The sequence below is a fragment of the Lipotes vexillifer genome, unplaced genomic scaffold (genome assembly GCF_000442215.2).
Source record: "Lipotes vexillifer unplaced genomic scaffold, Lipotes_vexillifer_v1.1 scaffold627, whole genome shotgun sequence".
Taxonomy (NCBI): domain Eukaryota; kingdom Metazoa; phylum Chordata; class Mammalia; order Artiodactyla; family Lipotidae; genus Lipotes; species Lipotes vexillifer.
This window is the reverse complement of record NW_006787891.1, coordinates 1,589,025-1,606,088: the sequence shown is the minus strand read 5'-3', so window position 1 is coordinate 1,606,088 and position 17,064 is coordinate 1,589,025. Positions and strand designations below refer to the sequence as shown.

General features: G+C 39.8%; 1 protein-coding gene across 1 annotated transcript in view; it reads right to left on the bottom strand.

The window, feature by feature from the left end:
- LOC103076114 (doublecortin domain-containing protein 5-like) overlaps nt 1-17,064 on the bottom strand; it is a 250,403-nt gene that overhangs the window by 48,461 nt on the left and 184,878 nt on the right. Inside the window, exons 14-18 of the mRNA XM_007460935.1 lie at nt 14,466-14,601; nt 12,726-12,879; nt 9,152-9,310; nt 7,820-8,020; nt 1,891-1,984 (exon numbers count right to left, since the gene is read on the bottom strand). Of these exons, the coding sequence (XP_007460997.1) occupies nt 1,891-1,984; nt 7,820-8,020; nt 9,152-9,310; nt 12,726-12,879; nt 14,466-14,601 (744 nt within the window). The remainder of the gene's footprint in view (nt 1-1,890; nt 1,985-7,819; nt 8,021-9,151; nt 9,311-12,725; nt 12,880-14,465; nt 14,602-17,064) is intronic.

The following is a 17,064-nucleotide window of genomic DNA, read 5'->3' as shown; positions in this document are numbered from 1 at the left end:
AAAGCCGTGGGGGGTTGATGGTGGTGGTGGTGTTATGAATTGGGCAGTTGGGGTTGACATGTATACACTGATGTGGATAAAATTGATGACTAATAAGGACCTGCTGTATAAAAAAATAAAGTAAAATTCAAAAAAAAATGGAACAGGATCATTAAAAAAATTATGATGTATAATATAAAGCTTTATTGTATCAAGTGCTTTCTAGAAATGTTACTCTAGTTTACCCTTCCACCAATATTATACGAAATGGCCTCTTTTCCTCACATTCTTGCCAAAGCATCATCAATTTAATGAATGAAAAATAGTACCTTGTTGGTATTTTAATTTACATTTCACTGGTTATCAAGAAGGTTTTTTAAAAAAATGTGAGTACACTCAATTTTATGTATTAGAAACAGCATCTTTATTGTAATTATAAAACTTGGTTTGAGCATAAGTTAAAAAAATGAGTAGCTTCAATTTCAAGGAATTTAAACCACTAGATTAGTTCCAACTAAACATATCATGACACCTCAAGGAACTTTATAATGAATAACACCTACTTTACCAAGGAGAGATTGATAGTGAAGAGGAAAATAAATGATCTCAGGAATTGGTTTAATAAGCATCCCTCAGAGGTATGGAAAACAAAGATTATATTTCAAGGGAGGGGGTTTAGTAACATTAACTTAACATGTCTCATTTTTATTATTTTACATGAACTTTAATATATTCTCACAAACTGATTGCTTCAAGAAATAAAAATGAAACACCAAGCAAAGAAAAAACTCTTGAAAGGTAATACAAATAAGTTTGGGATCAAACTCATTTCTTATAAAATGGGAACCTTAGGGGAAAACATCCATATCTATAATTTTATGGAACAGATTAAGGTACAAAATTTGCGGCTGCATAAGGTTTTATCTCACTGTGGTCCGTGCCAAAGAGGCACCTGACAGGGAAAAATTTGATGCTATATGTACTGTGTCTCCTAGAATAAAATTTTAGCCCATATTTATAATCAGGATAAAAGACTTAATTAAGCTTTGGTATTTGTCCAGATTGCTATATCCCAATTTTGGATTCAGGACCTGCAAAACAAGTTGCCTCACTGTTATTAAAATATGGAATAAAACAAATGTTATATGGAGACAGTATATTCTGTTCAACACAAAGATGGCAAATACTGTGGAGGATACAGAAAGTAAATGCAGAGCAGGGACACTCCTAAACTTTTTCTCCTCCTAACAAGGAAAAATATATACCCGTCTAGGAGTGTCTTTGGTAAGTAAGGATAACAGACAAAAGTGGGAAAGAAAAAACCAACCCCATAGGTCTTTACCCAAAATTCAAATGAAGCCAGCCTTCTCTGGAGTCTCCAAAAATTGTTTGGCTGCTATAAGCATTTACAAAAGTATGTTGAAAGTATATTTCAAATGAGTCTCAGTAGAATTTGCATTGAAGAGCTCACACCCTCCAGAAAGACTCCTCTGACCACGGTCTTTCCCACCCGTTGCCAGGTGAGAGGGGACTTGCTTATGTCTCAAATCATTGAAATTAAAATGCACGCATCTAACAGCCATTCACCTGACTGCACCCACCACTGAGACGCTATGAATGCTATTGGGATGATTTCTCACGCTTGCCATTGGATTTGATTTAAGTAACTAGCATAGCTCCTGACATGCAGCAAGCCCACAATCACCATCTGTTGGATTAAACTAAATTCAGAGCTACAGGAACATGTTCAATTTGAAATCTAGGCAGACTATTGTAAATATTTTAACAATGGCATTCAAGATAGGTTCTGTGACAGCCATTTTCTTTCTCCACAACAAGGAAGCATGGAACTTTCCTTAAATTTAACTAAATAAAGCGCTATAATTACTCTTTAGCCTCTACATATCTTACCTGAGCAATAACCGGATAGCCACAGACTTCATCTCCAGCCTTGGTCATAGACACTGCCAGTACCAGGTCTGGGTTACTCACCAGGTGAAAGGTCCTTGGGAAAACAGGATTAGGCCCATTACAAAGCAGCGTGACCAATTTAGAGCTCCCTCTGTGCCCCTTATCTGTGTGTTGCCTCTTGTCTCCATACATACTCTGCGCTAATGGATGTGAAATCCTTTGGGCATTTCTCCCCCACCATAAGCACGATGTTGAGTTTCCTCAGTGCAGAGTGCTGGAATAACACTGAAGGAGAAAGGGGGCACTCCTGTTCTTTCTGGCTGCTGCCTGGGGTCAGTGTTTGGGAGTGAGGGTGTCCAGGGATGCTCTGTCCCAGCCACGTGCCCGGAATGCATGTGGTCCTTTAATACCCTCACAGCCCAGGCCTGGCCTGGTGATCAACTGCTTATGGCCCTCCCAACATGGACACCACGTGCTCCAGACCTTCTGCTGTACCAGCAACCCCATACCTTTGCATCTCCACGTGCCCAGCAATAGCTGCACACGCACGTAAGTTCCAGAGGGTTACTTTCTGCTTGCCCAGCAACCACAGAACAGATGTGGCCACGCAAACCAACACATTTCCCTGCCCTCCAGTGGACAGCACCCATACTTCTTCCAATGAGCTCTGAACTCCAGCCTTAGGGAAGGGACCCAATCCCAAGTTTGTCCTCAACCCCCTCAGCCCTACAGTACCGTATAGAGGTTTTTTTTTTAAAAAAAATCTGATAGTTACTCGTTTAGCATAGCTTAATAATTCTTTATGTTAAACATCCCTTGTTTAAATGACTGTCTGTTTTCTGTCTCCAGATTGTACCCAGACACTCTCCTCACCTGTTTTGCTGTTGTGAGAGGCAATGTGGCAGACTGATTAGGGGCATGGATTCTGGAGCCACAATGCCTGAGTTTAAATTTTGAGTATGTCTCAAGACCTGCTTAACAACTCTAAGCCTCAGTTTCCTCATTTGTAAAATAGGATAATGGTGCATACCGCACAGGACTTTCGTCCTGAGAATATAATGAGCTAATGCATAAAAAAATGCATTGAATATTGTCTGGCTCGTGGCACTTAGTATGAGCTACTATTATCGATTGTTGTGATTTTTTTTATAGCTTTCCCTCAAATTCTTCTTTTCTAAATGAGTATTCCCTAAAAGTCCAAGATATATATTGAATATTTTTAAGTTATCTTATATTGGAACTAAAATAAAGCCTTCTTGACTGAAAACAAAGAAAGCAAAGTACAGAGCTAAAACCCCCAAGTTCTTTCCCATACATCACTTAAAAGCAAGAATAGACCAAACATTCAAGGATACTGTCTGCATAGAAAAAGCCAGTTCTTTATGTCTGTCAACATAGTTACATTACAGACCAGCAGTGGCATTTCTGCTGTGGAAAACATAACTAGTCCTGAATATAAAACTTAATGATGTGGGAGTGAAGGAAAGGGGAGAAAGAGGGGGTGGGGGAGATCTGTGATAAGAGTAACGTATTTTTCCTTTCAAGACAAAAATTCTAGATATCTAATTTAAATCTCTGAACATAAAACAAAATATCCTCATTGTAAAGCATTTACAAAATACTAGAAAATATAGTAAAAATTAAAACAGAATTTGAAACATCATTTATATTCCTAAGACAATCACTATTAATCTTACAATGTGTTTCTTCCTTCTAGTGTTAGTTAACGAAGTGTCAGTTTAAATCCAAAGTGCGTATTCAATTTTATCAAATACCTTGTTAGCATTTATCAAGTCTATGTGCAGCACGAGAGCTGGTATTCAATATTGTTCATCTCCGTAGCCTCAGCATGTGGCATGGTTTGCATCTTGCATTTTTACTGTCACTCAGTAGTAGTCAGATGAATGAATGATTGTATATTTCCTGCAACAACTTACTGAGGTGCCTAGATTAGTTGCCTAGCTTTCTCTGTTTTTGCTGCCTAGAATAGATGTAGCAACTGCTCCCATGCTTCAGTGCCATGCTCAGCCATGATAGTGCTGACTTTTCTTTTCCTTTTTGGACTGTCAATTGTCACTTGCCCATCGCAGGAGTGCTTACATTCTGCAGGAAGCCTGAGCTTTTAGACTTCTACATAAAGCCCACTACGTGCCAAACGGCAGTGTGAGAACTGACTCTGTGCCCCAGAAATATCCCAGCACGACAGCACAGCCTCTTCTACTAAACCACAGTGCGAGTGCATACAAGTCACTTCATCTCCTTGAGCCTCAGTTTACCTAGCTTTAGAATCAGGTGACTAAGACTCGAAAAATTTCAAAATCTCTTTCACCTCTGAATTCCATGACACTGTATTTTCCCTTTTATAATTTTTATAATTTTTATAATTTTGAATCTTGTTGAAGGGGATTTTATAATTTTGAATCTTGTTGAAGGGGATTTTTTTCCCTGAGCATTTTTTACATATTTCCCTTTTGAGACCAAATGATTAATTCAGATTGTGCCAGGGTTGAAAATAGGAGAAAGATACCAGTTTATCTCAAAAGTTGACCTGGACCATTTTTCTGTGTGGCTAGAAACCAAGTAAGTGTGTCTTTGGTAAGCTCCTACTGCCCGTCAGTGCCCCCTTGCTCTTATACTACTTTCTTATACTACTCTCCTAGACCTTGTGCTCTCCCAGCTAGGCCTTGTTCTCATAGTCAAACTTTCCCTTAAGAGGTTTTGCTGATAATTGCTTAAGATATCAGATTTCCTAGTTATTCTCTATTTTAAATAGAAGGCCAAAATGAAAAAGTAATTCAAGACCCAAAGGACTGAATGAAAGGACTAATGGTAGAAAATTCTAGGCACAGTGACAGCACTTGGCTCCTCCCGTCATGCTGGCAGTGAGCTACTGGGCTTCTGCTCTATTGACACAAATTCTGATTGGGCAGTTGCCTCAATAAATGCTAATTTACTGCCTGGGAAAAATACGGAAGATCAAAAGACTATGGTTCACATAAAAGGAATTTTCTACAGGTTTCTGCTACGTAGTGTAACCCAAGGTTCTCCAGGCCTCACCAGCTTATCAGAACAAATGGGTTTCAACACCCAATTACACGAAAAAGAAAAAGAAAAATGTCAAGGGAAAATGCAGAAGAAAGCTCAGAATTACTGTCACTATACAGACATTTCTGCCGTGGGACATACGTTCCTCTGAATAATGCCCACATCTAATCATCAAGACTTCTGCAAAACCTCTCCTGCCCAAGTGTCTGTGGGAGTCCCTAGAGGGTGATCCATGTGTTCAGGAGCGAACCCTGTCCCACTGCCCCTCCCCCTCACGGCTCCACCTCTTCTCTCCGGACCCTGCAGTTTCCAGCCAGCGATCAGTCAATACCACAATCTCCCTCCAATTGTCCATCTCTTCTACGGCTTGACATGGGAAGGCCTCAATACGACAACATTGCAGAGCCTTCTGGAAAGTGGAAGGAAATCGGAAGAGACCACCCTCTTTGGTGTTACATGTGGTTAGATTTTCCAAAGCAGTGAGGGAGTGCCTAGAGTTTTAGGCGAGCTTCCCTTTGTTTTTACTTAAACAGCCTTCCCGTCCTCCTGATTTCCTCACAGCACTTACGGTGAAAACCAAAAGCAGTACAGACACTGAGCGGGACTCAGAACTTGTGCTCTATTCTGATGACCAAGTGTTCCTGAGTTAAATTTATCAAGAGTGGCTGTCTAGTGCCTTGGGTCACTTCTCTCAGTCCCCATGTGTGTCCACCCTATAGCCCTTCAGCCATGCTCGAATTCCAACTTAGGCTCAAGCGGGACCTCTACTATAATACAGAAAGCCAAGGCAGTAAGATGTAGCTCTAAATTCCAGAAATGTAGAGGTGGGGTAGCACTAGCTTTGTGGGCAGGAATTTTTATGTTTTGTTCTTTGCTAAAGCAACGGCACCTAAAACACTGCCCTTGATAATCTTCTGCAGCTAAATGAATGAATTCTGGCTCCACAAAGCAAACCATTCGCAGGGCCAAAAGCCTGCTTCTTAGCTCCCCTGTCGCAAAGTCAGCTTAGCTAGGATAAATGGGGCAAAAGAACACATTCACCAGGTCTGTCTACAGGTTGGCTTTTCAGCTGTCTCTGAAACAAGGCTGCATGTGTTCCTTGCGGGCAACTCTGAATCTCAGACAGTGAGCAGAGGAAGGCTAGCTCCTTTCCTGTCCATGCTGGGCCCTCTGCTGCCACCTGCTGAAGATTATACAGTCTCTCTCAAAGCAGCGATCCCCTGAGCCTTTTGCATCACACACCTTCACAGCTCTTTCCCAGAGAAAGAAAAAAAAAGTATTACACAGGGCTTCCCTGGTGGTGCAGCTGTTGAGAGTCCGCCTGCCGATGCAGGGGACGCGGGTTCGTGCCCCGGTCTGGGAAGATCCCACATGCTGCGGAGCGGCTGGGCCCGAGAGCCATGGCCACTGAGCCTGTGCGTCTGGAGCCTGTGCTCCGCAACGGGAGAGGCCACAACAGTGAGAGGCCCGCGTACCAAAAAAAAAAAAAAAGTATTACACAGATACACAAACACATTTTCTGTAGTATTTCAAGAGACTGAAGAGGGCCCTGGAGCCCCACCATATAACACTAATGGTAGACTTCGAAGCAAACCATCTAAAAACCAAGGAGTTGTCATCTCTCTTGTTAAAGAAATTTCAAGCATGCACAAAACTAGAGAGAAATGTATAAGAAACAGCCACAGACACAACAGTTATCAACATTCTGCCATGTCTGTTTCATCCCCTCCCCGTGTCCCCATTTAAAAAATTTTTGCTTTGCTAGAATATTTTATAACAAAGCTGAGATCTCTCTTAATTTTATCTGTAAATACTACAATATACATCCAAGTGATCAGGACTTTTTTTAAACATAGCCATTAAACCATTATGACACCCAACAAAATTAACAAGACTTCCTTCATATCATCTGGTACCCAGACTATTTTAAATTTCTTCTGATTGTCTCAGAATTAACCTTTTTGACAGCGGTGGGCTTCAAGCTAGATCCAAACAAGGGCCAGCCATTGCACTGGGTTGATTTATCTGATTAGGGTAAGAGTTCAATTCGATTTCACTGTGTGAGTAGAAGCCACATCAGTTGATTATATGATGGAAGTAGGGGAGGGAGGGAAGGCATGCATGTGGGGCGGTGCAGAAGACTGTGTTAATGAAAACTACTGCAAATTTTTTAAAATGGGACTTTTTAGAATTTACTTGATTTTATGATGTTTTCAAATCACACAAATAAGTTAGATGAGAGTCTAGCTCTCTCTTGACCTCAATGGCCCATTAAAACTATGAACCTGGGGCTTCCTTGGTGTCGTACTGGTTGAGAATCTGCCTGCTAATGCAGGGGACACGGGTTCGAGCCCTGGTTTGGGAGGATCCCACATGCCGCGGAGCAACTAGGCCCGTGAGCCACAACTACTGAGCCTGCACATCTGGAGCCTGTGCTCCGCAACAAGAGAGGCTGCGATAATGAGAGGCCCGTGCACCACGGTGAAGAGTGGCCCCCGCTTGTCACAACTAGAGAAAGCCCTCGCACAGAAACGAAGACCCAACACAGCAAAAATAAATAAATTAATTAATAAACTCCTACCCCCAACATCTTCTTTAAAAAAACAAAACAAAAACAAAAAAAACAACTATGAACCTAGTAGGCTAGATTTCACGTTTCTTACCTGAAACTGCAGTGGATGAGTTGTGTGTAGACTACTGAGCACTTACATTTGACTTCACTATCTTTCTCTTCCTTGAGTAGGTTAAAAATATTATTGGCCACATTAAATAGAAAATCCAAAGTCCTCAAATATACCCCTGCCTGGTCTGTGGGGACCATGCTGGATCTCTTAGGCTCCTATTCACCCTTTGATATAGTGAGGCCCAAATCTAATGGGTTTACCTGCTGTCTTCCTTGTGCCTCCAGTGTTGATGACTATCATCTGCTTTTTTCTCCACCAAAACAACCTCCATGCCTGAATGCAGGTTGGGGCCTTGCATTCCCAAGACTAGCTGAGGAGAAGCATAGCTTATAATTTGCCCATCTCTGTATTCAAACTGCTGGTGGCACACCTTCTGCAGTTTACTCTGTTTTGGAGAATGGCTGAGATAAAGAAAATCCCATTAGTGGCAGAAAAATGTCCTGTGCACTGATGTGCTGGAGATAGCAAGTTCTGTTGGCAAGAGACCCGCCATGAACCAAATTCACTTATAATGGGGAAGCATTATCATCAGGACAGTAGCAATGTTATTTGCTTTGCACTGTCAAGCTGATGTAAAAAGTAGAATTCTGAGTTTATTTTATATTAGAAATAAATATTTATCTAAGAGAACATGAGAAATTCATCAGCAAAGAAAAAATTCACTTGAGATAATTTAAAGGGAAAAAGAGGTAGGAGTAGGAACAGGGCAATGAATCAGAACAGAGAGAAATAAAGGAGTTCTGTTCAAATCATGATCATTTCTATCCTCTATCTACAGAGTCCCTGGCAAACAGAATCCCATTCTCCAAGTTTTTGAATCTTCCCTAATAACTCATAGAATATCATAAACCAAAATAATGATACGCTAATAAGTTAATTCAAAGGAATCTCATACTTAAATATCTCTTAAGGCATTAAGCAGACTTATTAAACCTTATTAAAAATCACAATGCATTGGCAATTAATTTGTAAATGTCTATTAAGTCTCTACTGTGTGCATGGACTAATGCTAAGTGCTGAAGTGTCAAAACAGTTTAATTCATGTAAACTGCTATAACATTAAGTAAATGTATAAAGATTATGGAATAATACCAAGTACTATAGATTCCTGTCACTTCATTGCACATTGACCAGAGTAAAAAATAAAGTTAAAAAGGAAGAAACTGCATTTTACTAATTTCTTAAAGACATCAAGGCATTTTACATGCTTATTCATAAGTTCATTTACACATTCATTCAACTAATATACAGGCTCTTTCCTAAGTTCTCAGGAGGCAAAGATGGATGAGCTTACCTTTTAATAGAAAAGACACCAGTGAACGAGATATTACATTACACAGCTAAAGCGAGAAGGTACTTGCCACCAGTACTTGTAAATACTTCAGTCAAAAACACAAGAAACACAAAAATGTGTGTGCTGATGTAAAGAGCAACTAACAGTAATGTAAATCTTCAGTAATATTTTTGCCCTAAAGTGAGTGAATCTAAGACCAGGTAGAAATCTCTAACAGGAATCCCTTGCAACTTTTTACCTGTATTTCTTCTCTGGTTCCACATTTTCAAAGAGCTCTTCTTCCATTTTCTTTGGAAGACTGTCATCTTCATCAAAGTTATGAGAAGTTTCCTGCCAGGCATACCTGAGAAGTGTGTGACAAGCCTTCATTTGGAGATGGGCTCTTGCATGTGAATCTCTATCAAGGTTCAGAAGGAAACAGAAGTCTAAGAAATCTGATTTATACTCACAGAATTTTCTCTGAGGTGTAGTCTGATAATATCCTGAATGATACTGGTGGATCTGGAAGTCATATTTCCATAATGGTGCCTAACACTGCAAATTCACATCCTACTAATACACAATTTAGATTTTTTAATACAAAGCTGCAAATGAATCCTCAATCACATAATAAACAGCATTCATCTTTGTTATATTTACTCAGGAAAAAAATGGGGTCATGTATTATATTTCAAAATAAGATTAAGACTACTCAGTACTTTTGGAAACTCATAACAAACGTGTAATGAGACTCTTGCCTACTCCATAAATGTGTCATAATTCTGCCTGGAACAGACAGCCTAGATTACTAGGTTTCATAAAATTTACTCATTAGACAATGTTAAGGAATCTTAATAACTTTTCCTCTCAACAGAAAAATCTAGAGAGACTCAAACAGCACCAGCACAAACGTGCCAGGTTTTGGCAGAGAATAATACACAAAAACACTTAGAGCAAATAGTCATAGTCTGAATAACTGAGTCAGCCTTGTGGCCTCTTATTAAGATGAAACCGTGAATGGAAACATAACCACCATGCAGATCTGAATATATCAAATCCCCAGGCACTGTTTAGGGTACACCTGCTTCCGTGGGATCATGACACAATATGAGGACTGCTCTGCTGAAGACAGGATAAATATACAGGCGAAGCAGCAAGCATACGTCAGCACTCTAAATGTGCATATGTGTAAACAAAGTTCTCTGGGGGAGGCTGTGGTCACAAGAGGTGCTTGCGGTAATTTGATGTAACTGCAAGCAATATCGAATCACCCAAATCTCCAGGGACACTTCCTGCATTAGCAGAGCAGACCATACACTTTTCAAATGTAACAAAAGTATTACATGTGGATATGAAATTGGTGGGTAACAACAGCCTTATTCAGAGTTGCAGCACAAGCAGCTTCTGAAGACAAAAAGCTCATTAACAGTTAGAGAAACAACAGTGCCATCTTGTGTTGAAAATAAAAAACACAGCTTTCCCACCAACTCCATTTCTTTGAGGGAAACGGACCAAAAAAAGTCATTCTTAGACATAACAAGATTCTTCCTCCAAATCCAGATGGGATTTTCTAACTTGGGATATCTATATACTCCTCGGCTCCCAAGCAAATGAAGGACAGTCAAGTTCATTTTAGAACAGCCATTTAAAAATACATCTTGCTTTATTGATTCATGTCCATTCATTCATTCATATAACTAGTCATTATTTAATCATTCATTCCTTTAACTAATAATTTCTTAAACATCTACTATATTGTAGGCACAGAATTCTAAGTATTGGGAATATAGTGGTGAACAAAACAGTTAAGTTCTCAGGATTCATGGAGCTTACATTCTAGTGGGAAGAAGAGAGATAGTAGATAAGTAAATGAATAAACAAACAATGAATATCACAAGTGGAATAAAACAGGAAATTGTGATGGAAACTGGGTGAGGTGGGGTAGGGTCTACTTTACCAATGGAGTCATAGAAGGATAGAGGTATTCTGAATTATTATTTCAACATTAAAATGGGCTGCCTTGTGAAATAGTGATCTCCCTGTTCCTAGGAGTATTCAAGAAGAGGCTGGATCAAAAGAGCTTGCCTAGAATGTGCAGGAGATTCCTGCATTATGCTTTTGTTTTTTAAATTGAGGTATAATTGACATATAACACTATATTAGTTTTGGGTGTACAGCATAATGATTTGATATTTGTATATACTGCAAAATGATCCCCACAATATGTCTGGTTAACATCTATCCCCGCAGATAGTTCCAAAAACTTTTTTCTTGTAATGAAGACTTTTAAGATCTTCTCTCTTAGCAACTTTCAAATATGCAGTGCAGTATTATTAAGTATAGTCACCATGCTCCTGCATTATGTTTTGAGTGGACTCAAAGACTTTTAGCTCGAGGATTTCAGGCCTTGATGAAATCTATGAATCAGAACAACAAGAATCTTTGCTCTCAAAGGTGCTCTTTCTTTATTTTTTTACTTCCTGTTTATTTATTTTTTTCCAAGTGCAGTATAATAACTCAGAGGCTAGACACATTCTTTAGAAGAATGAACGAAAGGGAATGTTAGAAAAGTCTGTGGCCAATTCTCTAACAATTGAAGAAGATACAATATAGGTCAAATCAATCTCTCTCATAAAGGCTTTCTGGTGCCTTTGTTAGTGTCAGGATGTATGACCAGATGAACTACCCATCAAAATGAGGAAGTTTGATTCCTAACATAAAAGTTAATATTATTGTAATTGAGGATAGAAACAGTTGTTTAAAACAGCTTGTATACCAATGATTAATGAAAATTAATTTGTATACAACTAATTTTCAGTTATTGCAATGGTAATTGACTTGCTATTTTTGGTTTTATAATTTGGAAACTAATTCAATGATTACGTCATTTATTCTGTAAATGATGACAAAAGTCAGTTATCCTGGTCTTCCCAGAACACGTGTGATAGAGTTTTTGCCCTCAAGGAATTCCCAAATTGGTGGTGGTTGGTGGAGTAGAGGGGAGGGAACTGATAAGTACATTGCTAGTACAGTCATTGTCATGATTGATTTCAATGATAAAGAATCCTTCCACAGACAGAGGACGGGGCACATCAGCTGGAGAGAAATGAATATGTGGTGAGAGGCCTGCAGCAGTGCATCAGCGGAGTAAGGCCGCAGTCCAGAGACAGCTCGTAGCTGCCGGGCTGGAGCTTGGAGTTCATGTGGCACAAAGAAAAAGTGTGGAGTGGAGGTGGGCATGGGGGTACAAATGAGGATTAATGACAGGCCTGGACCAGGGTCAGGAGGGCTTGGGATTCCAGACTTAACATTGTCTTCTGTCTGCAATAGGTAGCCATTGAAGCACTGTATAAAGAGGATTGTGTTTTAGAAAGATTGTCCATAGACAAAACTTCAAGGTGAATTGCAAGGAGATTATGGAGATAGAAACCGATCAGAAAGCTATTTCAGCATCCAGGGTGATAACTTATATTAACATGCATTCAACTTGAACCTCCATTAAGGAAGAAGCATAATTGTTCCTGAAGTCCATGTTTATGGAAACAAAAACGTGATGAATTCCTCAAATAAATGTCTCCAGTTCTAAGATTCCAGTCTCTTAAAAATAGCAACATCATAACAAAATTACTGAAAGTAGATCATTGTGGTGGTTGAACACTGAAGCTCCAGCTCTATCCCTTTGTCAGGAAACTAATTAAATACTAGCTCTTCAACTTCCATTAGTTTCATAAACTTGGCCGGGTTCCCTGCATGGGCTCTGTGGTGTTACTGAGCTAATGAGCTGAAGTTCAAATAGGAACCAGGTAACTTTTCTGGCCACACTGATTACTTACAGAATTTCACTGGAAGCATTTCCCGATGTTAAAGCATTTTTTTGCACTTGCTTTTCCTCTGGTTCTATAATTTGCTTCTCTTCTCCAAAACTTGGTTTCCGCACAGCAAGCTTGGCTCCCAACACAACATCACTTTGGACTTCTAAAACAAGAGCTGAGGAGAAATGCACAAATTGCAAGGACATATTAGTTATGACCTCAGAGCACTAGGATTTTGAAAACACGTGTTAAAATAAAAATGCAGAAAATTTCCAGCTATTTGGTCTAAGAGAATACATTCTAAGTATAATTGATAGTTGCTCTTTAAACTAATAAATTGGATTTCACTTAATTTAATTTTTGTAAATTCTTTCCTCTCAAGACATTCTCAGTCAAAAGTGCTAAAAAATAGGTCTTTCCAAAAATAAGTTAGTTATAAATTCTAACTATTCAAATGGGTTCCATTATTTAGACATACGCCTCTTGGTCATTCTCTGGGATCCAAACTCCTCAATGAAAGTTCCCAATGCCTTAAAAGACACATGCAAAGCTTAATGTACAGTGTTCAAGATATGCAATAAGAGAATTTTTAAATTATATTAATGATTTTTCTCTTCTATATATAGGACCTTTGTCCTGGTCCTGGGGTAGCCTTAAGGGAAGGTGGTAGACCATGAGGAATGAGAATTGTTACAAAAGGAGAGCAAAAGTACAAATACAGTTTTGACATTCAGGCACAAGACAATGGCCATGTAAGTCAGATGACACTGTCATGATTTAGGGTCTTTTCCAAAAGCCTTTAGCTCCTATTTAGCTTATCTCAGTGTTGACCTGGAGGAAACCTACCATTTCTGGGCCTGAGGGGATCTGTGGCAGAACACAAAGGAAGGCAGAAAACCAGCACTGGGTGTCATGATTCTGCCTACAGGCTTTGCTGCAGGAATCTTAACTAGACAAGGAAACACTGAGGACATTGCCTATGGTTCAGGACACGGTGATGAGTTACCTCTTGAGCTGTCTTCACCACTCCAATCTGTGGCATAGCCACATGAACCTGGATCTGGTTTCCGGGAAGTGCAACCATGACCCAGGATTTACTAAGAGCCATGCAGGGGAGCTTTCCAGAAGTGGCTGCCAAGCAGGGTTCAAGAGGTTCTGTAGCAAGGATTTGTAGAGATGGCTACCCAACCACAACCAGGCTGCAGAGGACCAGAGGGAGCAGAGGGGAGGCTGAGGCAGGCAGGAAGTACCACCCACCCAAAGCATTATCTGGGCCAAAAGAATGGAACACTGTCACCCAGCCATGGACTTCAGCCAGCAGGACCCAGAAAGCAAGAGGATCTGCACCCCGAGTTCTTTCCTCCCATCCTAGAGAAGAACTAGAGTGAGAGTCTGGAAACTGAGAAATCTGAAAGCCTTCCCGAAAGGGACTATTTAAATTAATGGATGGGACAAATTTAAACCTGACTGTACATTTAAAGTTTTCCTTGATGGGGGTACCTGGGGCTCACAAAGAAGGCCCAATTTGTTAAAGACAAAATAAAGAAAGTATGTTTTCTCTGCACATCCAAAGTATAGTGTGAATTAAAATATGCAACTCTGTTAAATATAAAAATTAATCTAAAGCTAAACAGCAAGATGCAGGGGTGAAACGTGACCTGTTTAAACAAAGTTGGATTTTTTTTTAAAAAAAGCAATATCATCAATTTTTTTTTTTTTTTTTGGCTGTACATATATAAAGTAAATAATTCCAATGCTTACCCTCTATCTTACGTGTACTGCAGAAAGTTTGAATTTTAGAAATATCTGATGCTAAGTTCCTCAGGAAGATTTGCTTCTTCTGCTGAGCAATGGACAGATCAGGACTGATCCAATGTTCTCCACATGAAACATACACCTACCAAAGAAATGAATCTCTAATCCCAGATACAATTGCTCACAGCAGCATTATTAAAGCCCAAACTGGAAACAATCAAAACACCCTACAATAGGTGAATGGTTAAACAAACTATGGCACTATATTCAGTGATAAAAAGGAATAATACTCAGTGATAAAAGGCACAAACTATTGATAAAAGCAACAAGTTTGATGGATCTACAGGGTTTTGTACTGAAAAAAGACTTCTCCATACTATCTTTGCAACTTCCTATGAATCTTTAATTATTTCAAAATAAAAAGTTGTAGAAAAAATAATTTTTTAAAGAAAGGAAAGAAGGAAGGAGAGAAGGAAGGGAGGGATGGGGGGAAGGTAAGTGGGTATAAATCAGGGGTTTAAATGTGAAATAGCTAGTGGGAAGCAGCTGCATCGCACGATATCAGCTCGGTGCTTTGTGACCAGCTAGAGGGGTGGGATAGGGAGGGTGGGAGGGAGACGCAAGAGGGAGGGGATACGGGGATATACGTATACATATAGCTGATTCACTTTTTTATACAGCAGAAACTAACACAACATTGTAAAGCAATTATACTCCAATAAAGATGTTAAAAAAACAAAAAAATTAAAAGTTAAACACTGAAAAAAAAAATTGGGGGTTTGTAAACTATGGCTGAGGATCAAATCTCGCCAATTGCCAGTTCTTGTAAATAAAGTTTTATTGGAATACAGCTATGCCCACTCATTTGCATGTTATCTGTGAATGTTTTCGTGCTACAATGGCAGAGCTGATGTTTCAATAGATACCGTATGGTCTGTAAATATTAACTATCTGACACTTTACAGAAAACTCTGACAACCACTGGTATAAATGAACTTGCAGTATATGCACCAAAATGTTAATGTGGATATTTCTAGATGCTGAAATTATGGATGATACTTTTTCTTCTTGATTTTGCTTATAGGTACTTCCTAAATGTCCTTAAATAAATACATATTTCTTTGAAGTGAGGAAAAAGTAGAGTAATATATTGAGAAAGACTTGGTAAAAAGAAACTCAGTGTTGCCTTTTTTTAAGGCCACTGACTGATCATTACATACATACTTTGTATGTGGACCCAGGGAAAACTTTCTCAAAAATATCTTCTTTCTGATCAAGAAGGTTCTTTTTCTCTCACGGACATACTTAATCATGTAACTGTTCATGTTTCAATCCTCACGTTGGTGGCTCAGAAGAGCTGACAGATTCATTTCTAGCAAATATGTAGGTCCTTATAACAATCACTCCTGGGTCCATCTCATCCTCCTTTCACACATACTCCCTTAACCCTGGTGACCTCATCGACTTATCTTTAAGTTAAATTTACCTTTTTGTGTCGCATGTTTTAATGCATCTACCTTAAATTCTTTCTAAAATAACAGAGTGAATAAGTACAGCAGGAAAAACAAAAATATTAAAATCAAACAAACTTGGCAGTGATAGAATTAGAATTCAAAACACTGTCTAGGGCTTCCCTGGTGGCCCAGTGGTTAAGAATCCACCTGCCAATGCAGGGGACACAGGTTCAAGCCCTGGTCCGGGAAGATCCCACATGCCACGGAGCAACTAAGCCCGTGGGTCACAACTACTGAGCCTGTGCTCTAGAGCCCACAAGCCACAACTACTGAGCCCGTGAGCCACAACTACTGAAGCCCGCGCGCCTGGAGCCCATGCTTCTCAACAAGAGAAGCCACTACAATAAGAAGCCCACGCACCACAATGAAGAGTAGCCCCCACTCGCCACAACTAGAGAAAGCCCAAGTGCAGCAACAAAGACCCAACGCAGCCAAAAATAAAAATAAATTAACTAAAATAAATAAATTAAACAACAACAACAACACCATCTACCAGACTCCAAGAACAGAGGGTCTCCACTCTGCCATGCTGCCTCTGCTATTAGTCACTGGTACTTGGGTTAAGACTCTTTCAAGGGGTCTTTACATTCAGAGTCTGAGTCAAGTTCTGATAATTTGGTACAAGCCTGGTTCTCTGTTCAAAGAATTTCAGGCATCAATCAAGGTTGGTTTTCTTCTCAAGCTGATACCATAAATTCCATAAGTCGGGGGAAAGGCTGGGCAGCTAAAGTCCTTCCACTTCTCAGCCTTCTCCAACCTCCCGAACAGAGTGTGTGAAAAACTAGATATGATTATTTTTTTCTGAAAAGGTAAAATAATCATTTAGTAAGAAATCATTAAATAACTACATTTTGAAGACCTTGCAAAGAATACAGAATCTACCCCCTTAAAAGAGTAGGGCAAAAAAAAAAAAAGTTAAGGGGCTTCCCTGGTGGCGCAGTGGTTGAGAGTCCGCCTGCGATGCAGCGGGCACAGGTTCGTGACCCGGTCCGGGAAGATCCCACATGCCGCCGAGCCGCTGGGCCCGTGAGCCATGGCCGCTGAGCCTGCGCATCCGGAGCCTGTGCTCCGCAACGGGGGAGGCCCCAACA